The following is a 21,250-nucleotide window of genomic DNA, read 5'->3' as shown; positions in this document are numbered from 1 at the left end:
CTTGCCAGCATTTATTTCTTGTATTTTTGATAATAGTCATCCTAACTGAGGTGAGATGATATCTCATTATGGTTTTGATTTGCATTTCCCTGATGATTAGTGGTGTTTAGCATTTTTCCATATACCTATTGGTCATTTCTGTGTCGTCTTTTGAGAGATGTCTATTTCATTCATGGCCCATTTTTAATTGGATTATTTGCTTTTTTGCTGTTGAGTTATTTGAATTCCATATATATTTTAGATATTAGATATTAATCCCATATTGCATGGTTTGCAGTATTTTCTCCCATTCTGCTGGTTCTCTCTCTCTCTCTCTTTTTTTTTTTTTAAAGACAGGGTCTCACTCTGTCACCCAGGCTGGAGTACAGTGGCGCAATCATAGCTCACTGCAGCCTCGAACTCCTGGGCCCAACTGATCCTCCTGCCTCAGCCTCCAAAAGTGCTGAGACTACAGGCATGAGCCACTGGGCCCATCAAGTTGTCTCTTTACTCTGTTCATTGTTTTATTTGCTGTGGCAAAGCTTTTGAGTTTGATATAATTCCATTTGTATTTTTTTGCTTTTATTGCCTATGCTTATGAGGTCTTCTCCATAAAATGTCTGCCCAGAAGTCCTGCTCCAGACCGATATCTTGAAGCATGTCCTCCATGTTTTTTTTTTTGTTTTTTTTTTTTTTGAGGTGGTTTCATAATTCCGGGTCTTGCATGTAAGTCTTTAGTCTAATTTGAGTTGATTTTTGTATATAGTGAGAGATAGGATAGGGTGCTAGTTTCATTCTTATGCACGTGGATATCCAGTTTTCCAAGCACCATTTGTTGAAGAGACCATCCTTTCCCCACTGAATATTCGAGGCACCTTTGTTGAAAATCAGTTGGCTGTAAACATGTGGATTTATTTCCGGGGTCTCTATTCTGTTCCATTGGTCTGTGTGTCTTTCTATGCCAGTACCGTGCTATTTTGGTTACTATAGCTTTGTAGTATATTTTGAAGTCAGGTAGTGTGATGCCTCCAAAACACTTTTTATTTAACTTTAGAAGATCTCATTCTGAAATGGTTTATTCAAAGTTTTTCTTTCTTTATGTTTTATAGACATCATTACAGAGTTTAAATTTATTTTGTATGATTTATTTAAATGATGTTTGCTGCTTGTGCTAGTTTGTATTGTATTTGTCATAGACCATGTTAAAGAACATTGGATAGAGTTTTTTTTTTTTTTTTTTAAAAGGTATTGTCTTACTTAGACCTATTGTATTAGGAAACAATATTCAGGAAAACAATATAAACCTTTATTTCTTTTGTTTTATCTTTAAAACTTGAAATGCATTTCTTTGAAATAAAATTTTAAAAAACATCTTTTTATGGCACACAGGAAAGCGAAGATTCTTTGCAGCCTGTTAAGGAAGGTGATGAGATTGGAAAGGACCAGGATGCTTTCTGGGTAAAGATCACATCTAGTTTGTATTCTTCGTGTGCTTGTGTATGTGTTTGCGTGTGTGTGTTCTTTTTGGTCCTGTGTTCCCTGGGCCATTAGCAAAATTGTTCCTCCAGTTGCATAAACCACAAGGAGAGAGATACTCTACTCCTTCCCTAATCTTCCACATCCAATTTATCACCATATCTACCCAGTGTTACCTTTGTGCAAGTTGTCAGGATCAAAATGGAGTCACTAATGTTAGGAAAATCCTGACAAGCCAGAGAAGGGCATGAAAAGAGGGTTCTCCTGCTTGTGTGCCTGATAACAAGTAAAGACTCTATAAAAACCACAACCTCGCACAAAGGCCATCACAAACTTACACAAAAAAGACTTTTGCAAGGACATCTGCCCTTGCAACTCCAGCCTCAGACTGGCATCACTCTTGTTATTGATCTTTGTAGCCAAGGATAATTACTTCCAAACAGTTATGTAATCCTAATCTTTTCCTTTAAAAAGCCTTGTCTTGTCTTTAACCTCCTTGAATGTACACATAGTTTACTGTGGCGTATGTATTCCCATTGCAGTGCTCTATTCCCAAATAAACATTTTCTATTAGAGAGCCTGTTGTTTAGGTTGACACCTTCAACTATCCTACCAACATATTAGTCTAAACTATCTTGTGTCCAGCACTGTCCTAGACGTAGGTCATGGTAATGAACAAAACAGACACAATTCCTGCCCTCATGGAGCTTACACAATGGCAGAGAGCCAAAGAAACGGGTTACTAAACGAAGAAGTAGGAAGAAAAAGAACAGGGTGTTGTGAAGGAGAATAATCGAGAGTGCAAGGAGGCACTTGGTCTACGTTAGAAAAGGTGGTCCTGGAAGATCTACCTGGAAAGGTGATATTTAAGCTGAAATCTGAGGGGAGCCAGCCGTGTGGGAAGTGGTGGGGAGAAGCAGTGTAGGCCTAGAACAGCCAGTGCAAAGGCCCAGAGGCAGGGAAGAGCTTGACTTATTCTAGGACTGATTAGCAGGGAAGGCAGAAGAAGTTGACAGATGAGATCCTGCAGAGCCCTGCAGACTACAGCAAAAGGTTTGGATTAATTCTGAGTGCAGGAGAAGTCCTGGTGGGTGGAGTTTTAAGCAGGCAAAAGAGAATCTGAGTGTGAATCCCTGCTTGTTGATTGCACGTAAGTTTGTAACCTTTGCCATCCTTGCTGTTATTATCCTCAGATAAAGAGTCTGACCCCTTAGGGTGGTGCTAAAGATTAAACAGGAACATCTGCAGAACACTTAACACAAAGAGGCACTTAACACTCAGCACAAAGAGGCTCATTTTGTGATAACTTAAAAAAGCAAAACATTCTTTTTAAATAGGGTAATTTCAAATTGTTTCCCCATTTAAATCAGTACTAAGAATAAGTGGAATTTTGAGCTGTATACAGTAAAATTCCTCCTTATTAAAATAATATTGTTTAATGTAATTTAGCCCTTGTGATTGTACTGGATTTTTCAAAGACTAAAAATACCATATTTTTTTGCTTTTTCTTTCTTTTTTTTTTACTCAGCTCTCCAAGGTTAAAAATCCTATTTTTTATAGTATAGATATTTTAAGAAAATGTCTGTTATTCAAGTGTATATACTTAGAAGTGTGTCTTGGCTAATGTTCAGGCATTATGGTCAATTTGCATGTTTATGAACTTCCATTATCTGTCATTATTTTGTTTTTCTTCCTTCTGTTATCTTTTGTGTCACGTAATGAGTGTTCTTAAGCTTGCATTTTTAGTGTTTTAGAATTTCCAACATTACTAAGGATCTTCACCTGTTCACCCTTCACCTCCACCTATTCTGTAATTCAAGTGTAGTTCTCGGGGTTCTCAAACTTGAGCATGGATCAGAATCACCGTGAAGGGCTCCACCCCAGAGTCGCTGAGGTCTCTGAGTCCTCAGGTGATGGCAATGCTGCTGATGTCTAGCAACCACACCTGAGAACTCTTGTCTCGGGCCAGCAGAAGCTTCAATCATTTGGTAAATGATTGTTGACTGTTCAAGATAGAGATCCCTGTTCTATATTTACCCTATATTATTTCACACTGAATTATTGATAACGATATTATTAGAAATATTACTATAAATATTCTTGGAGAAAAAAGTAATTTGCAAACTATCACCTTTCCAGCTTCAATCACTTATTACTGATGCATCCCATGATAAAAGATTTCAGGAAATAAAAGAATATTTTCAACAGAAAGAGAGCCATTCTCCTCAAAAATATAATGATCTTCTGTTATACCATCTTAACAGATCAATAAATAAGGCAAGTAAATTGGTTTGTTTTGTGACCAAAATTCAAATGTATAATTATTTATAAGGTTTGTAATTTAGTGTGGTCTAATACCTAGGAACTGGATAAAAATGAATTTCAGTATGTTTCACTGTTGCTGAAATGTATTCAGCAATTCTTCATAGATGACGTCAAAGAAGATGAACCTTTGCTAATTCAGCAGGGACTGGTCCCAAAGATAAGTGTCATATTTTAATTTTATATGTTCTGAGGTAACTTAGATAATTTTATATGTTCTGAGGTGGATTCAGTTGTCTAGTATTTTCTCTTCCTCTGAAATCCAATTTGAAAAGAAATTGGTATCCATTATTATTGCCTGTATCCAATCAAAAATTAAATTCAACACGTTTCCACGTGTATATTCTGGGCAGAGCATGTCGCGGGAGTTTCAGGATTGAGCCAGACACAACTCTTCCTCTTGACAAGCCTATGCAGGAATAGCATATTTTAATTATGTTAGTGAATTTGGGGAAGATGAGTAGAGAGTAGGCTCTGTAACTATTTTAATAGACTTTTTACTAACTAGATTAGACCTGGAAAAATTATCAAACACTTCCCTTTGCCCTTATAACACTTCATTTTTTCTACTTCCTAAACCTTGGATGAATCTGGGAAAACAAATAGCAAAAACATTTTTGCTTATTCAGAGTCACCCCAGCTACAAAATTTTATTCTGTTTTGTAAAATTAACCGAGGAGGTAACATCCTAAGAGCCTTTATAATCTCACCTGGCAGCACAGCAGGGTTTGCGACATCTCTTGCTGCCCTTCCGCTCTTTTCATGGGGAGGTTTTTGCAGCAGTGAGATGGTTTGTTTATTGGTGAGGACATGGGGAGGATGATCTGGCTGGTGATAATGTCTTTGATGTACTGCCTGGGCTCTAGTACCTGAAGTTTGTTAAGGCCAGATGGGGCCAAGAAGCTCTGTCTCTGCCCCGTTTTACCCTAAAATGCCTCTTGTTATGAAGCTGCCCCTTCAAGAGAGAAAGAGTAAGCTCCAGGCTTTCCCAGACTCCTCACAGAGACTTTAAAAGTGTTTGCAGGGGATTTTAGCGACTGTGATTATGCAGACTGTATATATTTCATTTTGCATTTAACCCCCACTTGACTCCTTGCTACACTATCATGCAGATAACAGGAAGCAGGGAAGAGGAGTTAAAACCCCAAAGGAAACAGAGCAGGGATATCCCAAGGATACCTTGGAAACTTAAGCTGATTTTGGGGGGTATGAGTTGGAATGTGCCTCAACTTGCCCTGATTTTTTAATTTAGGCTTAAGAATGACCTCTCAAGGTATAAAAGTGTCAGACCACATCTCCACTGCAGTTTTGAAACCAAAGAGGATTTTCCATATTCCACTGGAGTTCTAGTTGGTGGTGGAAATTTAATAACCATAATTTAGGTACTGTTATTTCACATAGGTTTCAGTTTGGAGAATAGACTGAAATTATCAAAGAGAATGGGATGCTAGACTCTATACTTCTAAAGGCAATTGTGTTTGCAGACTCATTGCAAAGTGTGCTTGGGCTTTATTCTACTCCATAGAATAAGAATTTCCTGCAGAAAGGAACGTGTTTGGTTCTGTACTATAAACTCCAGGAGGATTAACAGATTAACTGCCATGTGAGTTGTATTTAACTCACGCTAGTTTTGAGCCCGGGGCCTCGTGAAGCAAAACTCTGCAGTTGGTTTGTGAAAATCTTGTTCATGTTCCCATTGTTACAATTAATATTGACAATTTAATTCTGAAAACGTGGGTTGCATTGCATATAACTCACACACAGAAAGCAATAAAAAATGACAAATTAGTATCAGTTGTTTTAATAGAACACCCAGGGAAAATTCTTTTTCTAGTGTGGCAGTCAGTGTGTTAAGCAACTTGTCCTGTACTGTATTCCTAGTAAGTCATTGCTATTGTCTCTGTCTTCTGGTAAGGACACAGCTGTGGGGACAGTAGGGTATCTGTTAGACAATGTATGATCAGGGCACATAAATAGGTTCCGTGAGTACTTCCTATTCCCAAGTATTGATCAGAGAATGTGCCTTCGCCCGCTTCTGTATATACTCAACCTATTTATGGAGGGGCGCTGAGAGGGAGTTAGGCTTTGGGGGATAGATGGAATGGTGACAAAAATATACTTAAGGGCGTAGAATTTTGAGCATGAATACAGGGAAGGAGAAAACAGCCTGAGCAGTGAGTGCCACTGTATAGAGGGACATTTCTTCCCTTGTGCTGTTGGAGAAAAGTTTTCTTCACAAGATGGATGATTCAATCAAATGCAAACATTTGTCTGATTTGGGATAGAAGAAACCTTACTTGGAACATAGTGGTTCTCAGCCCTTGCTGTACATTACAATCACCTGGGGAGCTTTAACACCCCCTGGGTGATGCTGATTTACTGGGTCTAGGATGGGTCCAAGGCATCGGGTTTTCAGAGCTCCCAGGGTTTTCCATGTGCAGCCAAGGTTGAAAACTGATTGGTTTGTTTATGGTCTTCAGCTGGGGTGCCTTGGGTTCTTGGCTGCAAAGTATAGGAAGTTTTGAAGGCTCTGCTCCTGTAAGAGTTGTTTGTCGCAGCGTTGCATTACTAACTTCATTGTTCAACTGATAATTTCTAACTATGAATGCAGGATTTTTTCTTTTTTTGTAAGAGTAACCAGTCTTAGCAAAAATGGTTCAAAGATTGGCTTTTGCTTTTTGAATAAATACTGTATATTCTAGGGGGAGTTACAGAAGTTTATTTTCAATCATGCTAATCCTAGCAACTTAATATGAAATTGGATGTATATTCCTACAGGGGAAAAAAAAAATCTCCAATTAGCTGGAAGCTTTTGGCAAAAGAAAGATAGCCAGGTCCGAGGCATGTTTATACTATAACCATGAATGCTTCTGGAGCATTTTCCAAATTCTGCATCTTCTTTGATAGTTTGCTTTCAACAGCTTCTTAGAGCACAAGATCTCCTCCTGTGTTGGGGGGATCATTTATCTTTTAAACCTTCCTCACTAACCCCTTTACATGGCTTTATGCCATTGAGCCTGGCTGGGTCTCCAATTTTTGCTCATCTCTGAGAACTTACTTATTACAGCTCTGTGGCAGTACAGCTCCATCCTGAAGTGTTCAGACCTCATTGAAATGTTATGGAATGGAAAAAGGTCTTTAAGATTATTTTGCTCTAGTGAGAAAATTATCTTGGGAAATTTTATTGAAATAGGCAGTCTTCAGTCTTACGTGGTTCCAACTGTGTTTCTTCTCGTGGGTACCTAGTTTCCTGGTTTGAAAGAACAGTGGAATTTCTGATCTTGGAACACCTAGCGTCAGACGCATCGCTGATGGGTGTTGTGGAAGACTTCTTTGACACTGTGTTGGTAAGGATGGGGGTGGATGCCTCACTGAGCAGATGCCATTGGTAATTGGCAGGAATCTTGAAGTTATTTATAAAACATGGTTTTCTAGAAGTTTTGTTGTACAGAAGTTTTCTGTAAGTTTTGTTAAAAGACTCCCATATTTTATTACTAGAATATTATGTGACATAGTAACAAACAATATCCATAACCAATGTTATGGAAAATAGGAGGTGATATATTTTCATACAAATATATTATTCACCTGATGGAGGATGATATGCTCATTTTAACTAAGTGATTGAAGCTCAAATAGACTTTCTCTAAAATTCTTCCGTTCTGTATTTAAAGTCAACTCCTACCTGTTAGAGAATATTAGCTTTAATGCATTCATGTTATAGTTTATAATGCTATTTTAAAGTAATGTGAGCTTTGCTTTTTCTTTCTTGTTATTAGATTATTTCCAGGAGAAGTAGAAAAGGTAAGTACTTTATTGTCTATTAATTTTTCATTCATAGAATGTTCTGGCACAGAGAAAATATTTAAATGATATGTAAAGTGAAGCGGGTTTAAACATTCTATTTAGATTTGTTGACCCCCTTGTGCTAAGTCCTATGGTGCTGTTGGAAAGAGTGTCTCGATTTGCCTGAGGTACATTTCCACTTACCTGCTGCTGACACCATTTGGCTACTTGGCTCTGTTCAGGTCATGGAAAGCCACCTTTGTCATTCTAAGCCAGCAAAAGTTTAGCTATTTCTGATTTAACTTGGAGCTGATTCAGATACCTTCTCTATGTTTTAAGTGTGTAAAAAGTCAAATTTTAGAAACTTTGGAGGATAGATTAATGATTTCGTTCAATTTAGCTCAAGTTAATCTGACATTTGAATTATGACCCAGGGATTCAAAGAAGCTTTTAAAGTATTTGAACATTTCAGAAACTGGGGCCATCTTAAAATGGATATGTCCTTATCCTATGGGGTTCACCTTTTTAGTTTTATTTTGAAAAGCTGTCTTAATCAACACTAAATTCTGCAAGGGACGGTTTCTGGTAATTGAGGAAATTCAGTACCAGAAGCTTCAGCAGGCAACATGCTTGGTTGACTTTAAAACGAGGCCCTCGTGATCTAAGTCAGTGGATCCAAATATTTTCAAGTCAATTTTGTATAAACTTCACAAACGATAGTCACTGTCTTTAAAACTGGTTGGTTAAAATACACAATGGTAGAAACTACTTTGACTTTTCTGATGTATTTTATTCATCACAACAGTGTATCTATACTGCATATTTGAGAACCAGCATCTATGCGCGTGAGCTGTTTATCCAGTCTACAGTTACTGCTTGGTGCCTTTATGGAGTCACATGCTCCTTGCAATGACCGGTTGCCCCAGGTAGAGGGAACACTGCTCTAGATGGCTGTATTGGTCTGCCCAGGCTGGAGACAAAGGACCGTAGACTGGGTGGCTTAAACAACAGTTGTTTTCTTCTCACAGTTCTGGAGGCTGGGAAGTGTGAGAGTAGGGAGCCAGCATGGTCGAGTTCTGGTGAGGGCTTTCTTCCTGGCTTCTTGCCATGTCCTCACTTGGTAGAGAAAACACCAGCAAGCTCGCTGGTATCTCTTCTTATGAGGGCACTAATCCTGTCATGAGGACCCCACCCTCATGACCTCATCTCACCTAATTACCTCTCACAAACCACGTGTCAAATACCATCACATTGGGGAGGTAAGGCTCAAAATATGAATTTTGAGGGGGACACAATCCAGTTCATAGCAATAAAAGCTTGTGCTTGGACCGCACTCTGGCCACCTCAGGGGGGCTGGCCTCCCTTCAAGTGGCAGGTTTTGGCATGTGGTCTGTGACAGGTGTCTTATGTGTGGGTGTTATGCCCAGACGCTATAGAACTAATGTTTAATCCCTCCCTCTGAAGTAGAAAGATGTTGTCACCAACCTTCTTGCCACTTCATTCTGTCATTGACAGAATTAATCACACCTTCCTTTTTGTTCTGGGACTTGTCATCTTACTGCATGATTCCATTTTTATGATTTGTGTTTTGCTACATGGGTTATGCTTTCCTTCACAGTTTGCCCTTCTCTAGTGATTTGAAGGGCTCACGTCCTACTTCTGATAGTTACTCTTAATTTAATTATCAACATCAAAATGGTGGTACCTTATTTCTTCTTTGTCATATATAATAAGAAATTTAACATGTTTTTATTTCTCCATCATGTTCTACCCAGTTTAAGCCCATATTATGTATCTTTGTAAGCATTGTTTGCTCTTTGTCTTCTGTTGCAATATTATGTACCACAGTTATTTAGGGCTTTTTCTTTTATTTATTTATTTATTTATTTTTTTGAGACAGAGTCTCACTCTGTTGCCTGGGCTAGAGTGCCGTGGCTTCAGCCTAGCTCACAGCAACCTCAAACTCCTGGGCTCAGGTGACCCTCCTGCCTCAGCCTCCCGAGTAGCTGGGACTACAGGCATGTGCCACCATGCCCGGCTAATTTTTTCTGTATATATTTTTAGTTGTCCGTATAATTTCTTTCTATTTTTTTAGTAGAGACGAGGTCTCGCTCTTGCTCAGGCTGGTCTCGAACTCCTGAGCTCAAACAATCCGCCCACCTCGGCCTCCCAGAGTGCTAGGATTACAGGCGTGAGCCACTGCGCCCGGCCGGCTTTTTCTTTTAAACCAACTCTTTTTTAACATGACATCCCCATCCTTGAGTTCTTTATTCTGCTTTGTCTCTGTCTGCTATAATGTATTTTGCAGAGGGTCATTAGGGTGTGGGTGGGATGTGGTCAGAGCTTTTGATCGTTTGAGGATTTCTTTCTTGCTTTTACACACTGTAACTCTAGCTTTGCATGCTGTTTCCCTGTTGCCATTGTCTTCTGATATTAAGGGTTGTGAGCAAACACACACACACACACACACACACACGTTTGTTTTATATGGTTCTTGATGAGTTATTTTGAAACCAAATCTTACTTTATCTCGGGAAAATTTGTTCTTTGATAATTAGTTTATCAACTTTGGAAATATTGATGTTTTGAGCTGGGTGATTCTTTGTTGTGGGTGCTGTCCTGTGCATCCTAGGATGTTTAGCAGCGTCCCTGGCCTCTACTCCTCTAGATGCCAATAGCATCCCACACCTGAGTCATCACAACCAAAAACATCTCCAGACATTGGTAAGTGTCTCCCTGGTGGGGCAGGAATCACCTCTAGTTGAGAACCACTGAGGTAGAGTGCTTTTGGTATGTGTAACAGAATATCTAGTTCAAACAGGCTTAAAGGATAAAGATAACTTATTGGCTCAAGGAGCTACAAAGTCCAGAGACAGGCAGTTTGGTAGTGGCTTGGTGGTTGTGAGATGGCGGATGCCATCAACCAGAGCTTTGTGCTTCCTGGTTCAGATCTGAGGGAAGAAAGTTTCACTTTCCTCAACTAGCAAACAAAAGCCCTAGATTTGCTCTGATTGGATGACCCACCACCCAAATTAACCAATCACTGCGAAAAGATGAATGAGATGTTTCCATCCCCCATAGTATACGCCAATCAGGATTCACCTCTGGAGCCCTTCAGTCCCACCCAAATAGCCGAACTGCTCCATAACAGAGGAGGAGAGAAAGCATGACAGGGAGGCCACCAAGAAGTCTGTTATAGTTGCTTGCTGTTCTCCTTTTGTAAGATTGTCTATTATTCATCTTTGTTTTTGTCTTCATATGCATCTTTTTCTCACTCATTTCCCCCCCTGTGTTTTGACAGTTCTCAAGTTTTTCTCAGAAATCATTGCTTTAACTAATTCTGCTCTCCTTGGTTCTACTATCATCTTCAATGCTGTGATCACATTTTTGTGTCTTTGAGACGGGGGTCGGGGGGTGGTCTGCCTCTGCTCTTAGCTCCGTTCCCCTCTCTCTCGCTCTCTCTCTGCTTCCTATTGCAGAGTACTAGTACTATTTTTCCTAGGCGTTCTTGCCAGCTGGCAGCTGGCTAGGTTTAGATGATGGAAACACTGCTGGGAAATGGGACGTGGGAGGGAGCAAACTGGACCTTTCTCCCCCTCCCTTCTGCTGGGCTGCCATCTCTAGGAGTGGCTGCATGGTCCCTGTGGCTTTGGGCCATTTGTGGTTGGAGCTTTTGCTAGGTGGCCTGGGACCTAGTAATACCACTTCTTCTCTGAGACTCTCCCTCCCCAGGGGTTGGGGACAGGGGGTAGTGGCTTCCTGCTGCTTTCAGTATATGGGCTGCCTAACTACTCTGGGTTTGGCTTCCCAGCTCTTCTGTCACCTTCATAACTAATTCTCTGTGTTAAATTCCCTCAGATTGAAATACCTAGAATGGCTTTTATTTTCATATCACATGTTTCCTTCTCATTTATGTCTATTTTCATCTTAGACTAGTGTCTTCTCTTGCAAATCTAATTTCTTATTTCATGGAATTCACATTATTTTGAGTTTTGAGATGAATCAGATGCATCCTAAATTTTTAAGTTTCCTGAATTGAGCATTTTTCTTTTTTTTCATTTCAGCATATTACCGGGGTACAAATGTTTAGGTTACATATATTCCCTTTGCCCCACCTGAGTCAGAGCTTCAAGCATGACCATCCCCCAGACGGTGCACATTGCACCCCTTAGGTCTGTATATGCCCATCCCCTCCTTCCCCCTCTCCCCTCCCACCTGCCCTACACCTGATGAATGTTATTACTATATGTTCACTTAAGTGTTGGTCAGTTAAGTCAGTTAATACCAATTTGATGGTGAGTACATGTGGTACTTGTTTTTCCATTCCTGGGATACTTCACTTAGTAGAATGGGCTCCAGCTCTATCTAGGATAATGCAAGAGGTGCTATATCACCATTGTTTCTTATAGCTGAGTAGAACTCCATGGTATACATATACCACATTTTATTAACCCACTCATGTATTGATGAGCACTTGGGTTGTTTCCACATCTTTGCAATTGTGAATTGTGCTGCTATAAACATTCTAGTGCAGATGTCTTTTTTATAGAATGTCTTTTGTTCCTTTGGGTCAATGCCCAGTAATGGGATTGCTGGATCAAATGGTAGTGTTACTTATAGCTCTTTGAGATATCTCAATATTGCTTTCCATAGAGGTTGCACTAGTTTGCAGTCTCAACTGCAGTGTATCAGTGTTCCTATCTGTCTGCATCCATGCCAACATTTATTGTTTTGGGACTTTTTGATAAAGGCCATTCTCACTGGAGATAAGTGATATTGTGGTTTTGATTTGCATTTCCCTGATGATTAGAGATGTTGAGCATTTTTTCATATGTTTGTTGGCCATTAGTCTATCTTCTTTTGAAAAATTTCTGTTCATGTCATTTGCCCACTTTTTGATAGGGTTGTTTGATTTTTTTCTTGCTGATTTTCCTGAGTTCTATATAGATTCTAGTTGTCAGTCCTTTACTGGATATGTAGCGTGCAAATAGTTTCTCTCATTCTGTAGGTTGTCTGTTAGCTCTCGTGATAGTTTCCTTGGCTGTGCAGAAGCTTTTTCATTTGATCAGGTCCCATTTATTTATTTTTGTTGTTGCTGTGATTGCCTTTGGGGTCGTCTTCATAAATTCTTTGCCTTGGCCAATGTCTATAAGAGTTTTTCCAACATTTTCTTCTAGAATTCTTATAGTTTCACACCTTAGGTTTAAGTCTGTTATCCACCGTGAGTTGATTTTTTTTATGAGAGGTGATGGGTATGGATCCTGTTTCAGTCTTCTACATGTGGCTATCCAACTTTTCCAGCACCATGTATTGAATAAGGATTCTTTTCCCCAGTGTGTGTTTTTGTCTGCTGTGTCAAAGATTAGTTGGCTATATGAGGATGGTTTTTCTGGGTTCTCAGTTCTGTTCCTTTGGTCTATGTCTCTTTTTCTCGTGCCAGTACCATGCTGTTTTAGTTACTGTAGCCTTGTAGTATAGCTTGAAGTCTGGTAAATTGATGCCTCCCAATTTGTTCTTTTTGCTTAAGATTGCTTTTGCTATATGGAGTCTTCTCTGGTTCCGTATGAAGCATGGAATTATTTTTTCTAGATATGCAAAAAATAATGTTGATATTTTAATAGAGATTGCATTGAATCTGTAGATCACTTTGGATAGTGTTGACGTTTTAATGATGTTGATTCTGCCAACCCGTGAGTATGGTATGGTTTTCCACCTTTTTACATCCTCTGCTATTTCCTTCCTCAGTGTTTTGTAGTTTTCTCTGGAGAGGTCTTTTACCTCCTCAGTTAAATATATTGCTAGGTATAGTTTCCTGAATTAAGCATTTTTCAAAAGTCACTTTTCTGCTACCTTTTGAGTTACCATGCTCCTCTTTCCTCTTCTATAGGGCCACATGCTGTTAGTTTCTCTTATTACTCTTAAAATGAAAACATGGAATGACATCTGGCATTGCTAATTAACAGGACACACAAATACCTTCAGAGTCCAACTGGGCTCTATCGGAATCTTTCTTTTAAGTTTTCAGCCGGTGGGCAAGTTGTTGGCATAGCCCCTGGCCAGATTTCTCATGGTTTCCAGAGCTTACCCAGCAGTATCTGTGCGACTTGTTTGGCCTGAAGAGGGGTCTTTTATGTTTCTAATTTTTGGTTTGGGTTCCTACAATTTCATGAGTTATATTGGGAGTTAAAGGTATATAATGTGTGATAAGTAATTCACATGTCAAAATTATACATCTAAACTTATCAAAGTTATGAACTTACCATGAAATTTTACAGTGTACACTACCATTGTTTCATATCTTAACATAATGTGCATAATGAAATCATAATTTATCGTTTAAGCATAAAATATTACTATATACTCTATTTTTTTTTTTTACTATGTACTGACATATAAATAGCTGTTGAAGTTTCTGTGATTATGTTATTTAGGATAGGCCAACACTTCATTTAAAAATTCTGTTAGTGCAAGACCTTATAAAATTTTTATTTTTGTAAAATACACATTTGTAAGAGACACATGGAAATGACAGGAGACTGTATAGGAGCTGCCCTTTGCACATTGCTGAGTCTGGACAAAAATATGTAGCTTTGCTCCAGGAATGATCACAGCGAGTAGTCACACTCTGCATGTGCTGCCATTATATTCCTTAGTGGGGATCTATGTAGTGCAAATCTGCTGTGGCCTGGGGGTTTCTATAACTTGAAGCAGGCTGTGATTCATCCCTTGCCCAGACTCTATCGTTCCTAATTGTTCACTGCTCCCATGGCTCTTGCTGTCTTTGTCTCTGGCTGCTGTGTAAGAGTCATTTCCTTACTGTTTTTAGCATATATTTGATTCTCATTTGAAATTATGCTTTCAGGGAAAATTCAGATGTTGGATTCCTTCCTACTTAGCTTAGGATTCCTGGTGACAGACAAGACCATAAATCACTTGCTTCAACAAGAGGTGAGTTGCATATATTAGGTTGGTGCAAAAGTAATTGCGGTTTTAGCATTCTTGAAATTTGCAGTTTGCTATCATAGTACTAACACATTCTTAAATGTGGTTATGTTATCCATCATTTTAATGCTCATTTCTCACTTTGTTTTTTTGCTAAGGTCATTACTTGCTGTTTATATTTATTTTAGACTATGCAAATGATGTTAGACAAAAAGCAAATTCCAGCGATTGTCTTATTTGAGTTCAAAATAGGTCATAAAGCAACAGAGACAACTCGCAACATCAACGTGCACTTAGCCAAGGAATTATTAAGGAACGTACAGTGCAGTGGTGGTTCCAAAAATTTTGTGAAACTTGAAGATGAGGAGCACAGTGGCCGGCCATCCGAAGTTGACAGCGACCAACTGAGGGCAATGATCGAAGCTGATCCTTTTACAATTATTAATACAGGAGAAGTTGCCAAAGAACTCAGCATTGACCATTCTATGGTTGTGTGGCATTAGCAGCAACTTGGAAAGGTGAAAAAGCTCATGAGCTTACCAAAAAAAAAAAAAAATCGTCGTTTTGAAGTGTCATCTTCTCTTCCTGTATGCAGTAATCAACCATTTCTCAATTGGATTGTGATATGTGACGAAAAGTGGATTGTATATGACAAGCAGCGACAACCAGCTCAGTGGTTGGACCGAGCAGAAGCTCCAAAGCACTTCCCAAAGCCAAACTTGCACCATAAAAAGGTCATGGTCACTGTTTCGTGGTCTGCTGCTGGTCTGATCCACTCCAGCTTTCTGAATCCCAGCAAAACCACTGCATCTGAGAAGTGTGCTCAGCAAATCAATGAGATGCACCGAAAACTGCAACACCTGCAGCCAGAACTGGTCAACAGAAAGGGCCTGATTCTTCTCCACGACAACGCCCAACCACACGTCGTGTGACCCAGGGTTCAAAAGTTGAATGAGTTGGGCTACGAAGTTTTGCCTCATCCGCCATCACCTGACCTCTCACTAACCAACTACCACTTCTTCAAGCATCTTGACAACTTTTTGCAGGGAAACACTTCCACAACCAGCAGGATGCAGAAAATGCTTTCCAAGAGTTTGTGGAATCCTGAAGCAAGGATTTTTACACTACAGGAATAAACAAACTTATTTCTCATTGGCAAAAATGTGTTAATTGTAATGGTTCCTATTTTGATTAATAAAGATGTGTTTGAGACTAGTTATAGTGACTTAAAATTCACAGTCTGAAACCGCAATTACTTTCTCACCAACCTAAACAAAACAGATAACAGTTGCCTTGGAAACCTTAGAGAAGGTTGTGCCTAAGTTTTTGTTCTGTTTCTTCTCCATGAATGCCTACTTGGATTCCAAAAAGGCTCTGAGCATTTTGAACTCCATTTTGCGTGGTGTACCTCGGGAAGAGAGAAAAAAATTCGCTTTGTCAGAAGGCACATGTCGTCTTATGTAAGTGACTTTGTGCAAGTTATGTGATGTAGTAAGAGTAAAATCTCTCATGATGGTACTACCTCAGTCTTTGTTCTCCTTAGATCTGATTACGTCATTCTTCCTTCAGTAAATGCTTTGTGTACCCACTATGTATAAATCAGGCCCTATGCTAGGCAGCGAAGAGGAACTGAGGAAAAAAGTGTTAACTACAAAAAAAAAGCTTAACAAGCTCTGTACTTTGGAAAAAGGAGAGCTTTATTTCTCATAAAGGTAGCAACGTGCTGAGTGGCCATTCCAACATGTTGGGAAGCAGAGCCCCAGCCAGAAGCCAGGCATGCCTGCTTCAAAGAAGAGACAAAACGAAATAATAGGTGGTCAAATATGCATATTCAATAAGCTATAGGAGGAATCATGAATATTTATGAGGGAAAAATCATATGCATGTAATGAGTTTTATCTCTCTCATCCCCTCACGGCTGGACGTTTTAAGGTGTTTCTGTGGTCCCCTTGGCCGAAAGGGGTCCATTCAGTTAGCAGAGGGCTTCGGATTTTGTTTTTAGTTCACAAAAGGCAGACTTTGCTAGATTCTTCTTTTTTTTACTGGTATGGAGTATTTTGGTTTTTTGCATCAAATTTGTGAGGCAAAATGCTTTCTCAGGCTACAGATTATTTTTCCCTTGTGAATATGAACTGAATTAGTGACTCCTGGAAGAATGTGAAGAGTATAGATACTGGGGCCAGCCTGCTTGGCTTCTATCCTGGTTTGGCCACTTAATGCTAGTTGTCTATGAGCACAACCTTGACCTCATTGTACCTCAGTTTGCCCACCTGAAGAATGGAGTCAACAATAACATTTACTTGATAGAGTTATCATAAGGGTTAAATCAAGCAATCCATTTAAAGTGGTTAAGCTGGTAAAGTGGTTACCTGGTAAAGAGTAACCAGGTTACCAGTTACCAGCTATACCAATCGGGCATGGAATTTGTATTGCTTTTCAAGGGATGGATGTTTTGGTTTTTGGTGACCCAAACTCAGTTACATAGTTCTTGGGACATGAAATTTGGAGGTAAGGTTGTAATGTGTGGCCATGGAAACAACAAAACCTGCACCCTGTTTTGAAATTTGAACCTAAACACGTGACTGTGCCAACACTAACCAGCGTAGAGGACGTCACTGTGACACATGGTTCACGTGGCAGCCAGAGTGTAGGGTCTGAAAGAGGTAACTGATGAGCATGAGTTTATCACCATCATGTTTGCTCATGTAGCTCATCTTTGCAGGATGTAGTTTTTCCACTGAATTTTTCCTAAAAAAACATTTATTGAATGCATTAGTGAGATCACCACTCTTAGCAGTATATTTGGATTTGGAGAGCAGCTGACCTAATGTTTTCTCCGAAGTTTTCAAACTAATCCTATGGTCAGACTATATTCTGTGTGTTCTAGAAAGTCTGGAATGTTCTAGACTTCAAGTCAGTGATAAAACATGCAAGCATAAAATTAAGCAGAACTGTCAGTGATACTGTTTTAAGGCTTCTATTTTATAGTAACAAATCAGTTCACTTATAAGAAACTGAACCTATCATAAGCCTTCTTAACACATCTATTCTTTAAAATGAGAGTTGCGAGCTGGGCATAGTGGCTCACACCTGCAATCCCAGCTACTCGGGAGGTTGAAGCAGAGAATCATTTGAGACCAACCTTGGTGAGACCCTATCTCATAAATAAATAAATGTCTGAGTTACTTTATACATTAAAACAAAAGATTGACATCACACTTGTTAGCATTTAGTTGAAAAAATTCTACACGTACATACAATCGGGGAGTCTGTGTTAGTTATAATAATGTAATAACTTAATCACATTACATCTTTAAGTTAATCAGTTTTAAAATCAATCAGACAGCTCATAGGAAAGCATCACAGGAGCGACTATCTCATTTTCTCCAGGTGTCAAACTATGTAAAAGGACATACACCTCCACGAGCTGGTGAGTGACTCTAAAACTCCAGGGTCATAGCATTTGATGACTCCTCGGAGATCATCAAATAGAATTCATTTTACAGAAAGGGAAATAGAATCTCAGAGTGTATAATAGTTCTAGCTTATTAAAAAAATACATATAGGTCATTAATATATAAACTTGAGAAGGTTTTTACATAAAAATGTATTATTTGACATTCAGGAGATTCTGATGCTGAATTTGAAATAGTTTAAAAGATATCTTGGTTTTAAAATGTAATGCTAGTATTATAAACTTTTACCTCTTGATGTTCATTTCATTAAATATAATTTATCTAAATGTTTCAGGAAATCCCTTGCAAGGACAATCTTGACTGTGGGTGGTAAGAAGTATTTAGAATTTTAAATATTAGAATATTAAATATTGGACACTGGGGGTTTTACGAGGGTCTTGGAACTATGGTTTAATTTATTTATAATTTATGATCAAATTGAAAATAGGGATTAGGATTTTATATTTATTTTTAGAGATTTTAGCTTGCTGGAAACCATCAAGAATAATGAGTGAATACTTATTTACTTACCAGCCAGCTTTGTCAAATTTTAGCATTTTGCCACATTTGGTTCAAATCTTCTATTTTCAAATCAAAGAAATCAGAGTCACAGATGAAGTCCCCTGTGTCCACCACTGTCCCTGATCCCATTTCCCTGTCTTTGACTCAGATCTGTTTTCATTCCCAACCTTATTTTTCTTCTTTTACTCTATTCATAAGCAACATACTTTATTATTTTGCAGATTTTAAAAGCATTATATAAATACCATCCTATTGGGTCACTGCTCCCATTTTAGCCTTAAAATTATTTGTGGTTTAAACATGTTTTGATACATGTAGTTTCAGTTCATCTTCTGTGAAATACCACAATTCGTCTTGGGATTTTATTTTTGCAGTAGAATTATCTTTAAGGCTATTTGATGATCTGCTTTTCTAAATATATAAAGTATATTATATTTTCTAAAATGTAAAATGGAAAAATATTTATTTAAAAAAATTGCTATATGCAAAGCTATTGTTTAGATTTTTCTCCTTAATATTTCTTAAATATTGAGTTTAAATGATTATAACTACCCCAGGATACATCTTGCTGCTTATAAGTATAAGACACAATGCTAATCTTCTGAGATGGAATTTCTTAGAGCAATGCTAACTCTGAAACTCATTCTTTTCTTTAGCTTCATGCCTAGAGTTATCTGTCTACTCTGTTCTTAATGTCTAGATTATGACCAGCAGGTTGCTATTTCTGAAGCATTGTGTAGACTGACGATAAAAAAATCAAGGGATGAACTTGTCCATCAGTGGTTTGACGATGATGTCCTTGCTGAAGCTTTCAAGGAAATTAAGGACCGAGAATTTGAGACGGTGAGATCCTTAGTCATATGAATTTCTATTTGGCCAATGTATGTGAAGCATCCTCTTGGTACTTTCTTGTGCCTAGGACTTAGGGGAGGATTTTTCGCTTAAGCTTCCTGTGTCCTACTGAAGCCAATACAAACAGAATATTTGTGGGCCAAATATGAGGATATAAGTAGGACTTTTTTTTATAGGTAACTTAAGACTGGAGATAGAACTATGTAAATTTGATGGATCCAGTCAAAGAAAATGTCTTGGAGAGGTGAGCATTTTTCAATGAACCATGAAGGATAGGGAGAATGGAGAAGAAATGACGGCATTTTAGCCTTACAGAGGGCAGCTGCCACCGTGCCTGGAGGCTAGAATGGGCATGGCGTGCTCTGTGGCAGAGGTACACTATCATAGGGTGGTTCTGTCCGGAGCCAGCCAGCCTCTCCAATTTGGAGAAACTGTAGTTTTCGGTGTCTTCTCTGCCACCTGGGCTCACTGTGATTCTGTCCTCAAATGGCACAAAAATACCTTATGAGTTTGTTGTATATCTGTCTTCATCCTAAAATACCTAAAACATTTTCCCCTCTTAATATAAAAAATTCTTAAAATGAGGGTTAGGCTCTTTTAGGAAAAGGTAAAATTCTTAACAACAGTGCTTCATGATAACAAAGCCCTTCTGATCAAACTGCCGTGTAATCAGGATTTTATGAAATCTGTAGTCTTTATGTTATCTCAGGCTCTGAGCCTATTGCCATATATTGTACATGATAGTTTAGCCAGAATTCAGTATGATCCAAACAGAAAGACCATGAGCTTTAGGGCTATCCCAAACTTGGATTTGAATTCCACCTCGGGTTTGAGTCCCACCTCCCTGACTTATGCAACATATGCATTTTGGCAAGGCGGGTGACGTGTGGAGCCTGAGTGCCCTCATCTGTGAAATGGGAATAAACCCCACCTCAAAATCCTGAGAACTCAATGAGAGAAACTGAAAGGTCTGGGCTGTTGTGGGCACTCAGATGTTAATTTCTTTTCTCCTCTGTGTCATTCCCTCATTTGTAGGGAAATTTGATGAAAATAGGAGAAGAGCAATTATCTTGTTCCAAAATCATTCCCCCCCCACCACCGTCAACTTCTCAGTTGACTTGCTTTTAGATGAAAGGCTGACGCTGCTGCTGTCTATTTTGAGCTGAATGTAGGCATGGAGAGAGAGGACTGTGTGACCACAGCAGCCAGTCCTTGGAAACAAGAGGACAAAAAGCTGGATCTGTGTCTCTTTGCTTTTAGAATGTTGGAGGCAACAAACTTACCTTCCTGATAGGAGAACTGTAAAAACAGTCTTTGTTCTTACAACACATGCCTGGAGAGAGAACTCAGGAAGCAGTGGGATAGGGAGCTCCCAAAAAGGAAAATTGGCAGTGGATAATACACCCAGATAAACCCAAAGTTGGTAAATTTTATGAGTTTGTTGTTGGTTTGTGCCAGGCAGGTGTTAGGGAGGTGGATGTCCAATGGGTTAGTCACATGTTATAATCTAGGAGGCATCAGTAAGATGTATTTCTCTTGTTTACTCCTCTGACCCAGTGAAACATAATCGTGCATATAACTTTTCAAGACCTAAATACTCCTCAGGTGAAAATCTAATGGCTGGGGGGAAAGGGGATTCCTTCTGGAAACACATGCCTGGAACCACCTCTTTGTGGCACAGAGTGTTGTTAACATATAATGATTCCTTATGAAGCCTCATGATGTTACTGTGTCTTGCCCATTTAGAAGCAGACATGCTGATCAGGGTGGTATTAAATAAGACATCTTGATTTTTTTAATAAAAGAATTTACGTTATTTACTTTGAAGGACAGCAGACAGTTTCTCAATCACCTGAACGACAGACTTGGTGACCAAAGAAGGTAAGATGTCTCTCTGAACATTATTTTATTGACTA

The 21,250-nt window shown here is 38.9% G+C and overlaps 1 protein-coding gene across 1 annotated transcript in view; it reads left to right on the top strand.

Moving 5' to 3' along the window:
- Nucleotides 1-595: 595 nt before the first annotated feature.
- Nucleotides 596-21,250, top strand: part of SYCP2L (synaptonemal complex protein 2 like) — a 59,594-nt gene continuing 38,939 nt past the window's right edge. Inside the window, exons 1-11 of the mRNA XM_069493270.1 lie at nt 596-609; nt 1,374-1,437; nt 3,595-3,732; nt 3,818-3,941; nt 7,024-7,124; nt 7,557-7,581; nt 14,426-14,511; nt 15,877-15,965; nt 18,256-18,290; nt 19,183-19,325; nt 21,163-21,215. Of these exons, the coding sequence (XP_069349371.1) occupies nt 596-609; nt 1,374-1,437; nt 3,595-3,732; nt 3,818-3,941; nt 7,024-7,124; nt 7,557-7,581; nt 14,426-14,511; nt 15,877-15,965; nt 18,256-18,290; nt 19,183-19,325; nt 21,163-21,215 (872 nt within the window). The remainder of the gene's footprint in view (nt 610-1,373; nt 1,438-3,594; nt 3,733-3,817; nt 3,942-7,023; nt 7,125-7,556; nt 7,582-14,425; nt 14,512-15,876; nt 15,966-18,255; nt 18,291-19,182; nt 19,326-21,162; nt 21,216-21,250) is intronic.

This window comes from Eulemur rufifrons, chromosome 18, assembly GCF_041146395.1.
Source record: "Eulemur rufifrons isolate Redbay chromosome 18, OSU_ERuf_1, whole genome shotgun sequence".
NCBI lineage: Eukaryota > Metazoa > Chordata > Mammalia > Primates > Lemuridae > Eulemur > Eulemur rufifrons.
This window is presented reverse-complemented; position numbering and strand designations above follow the sequence as displayed.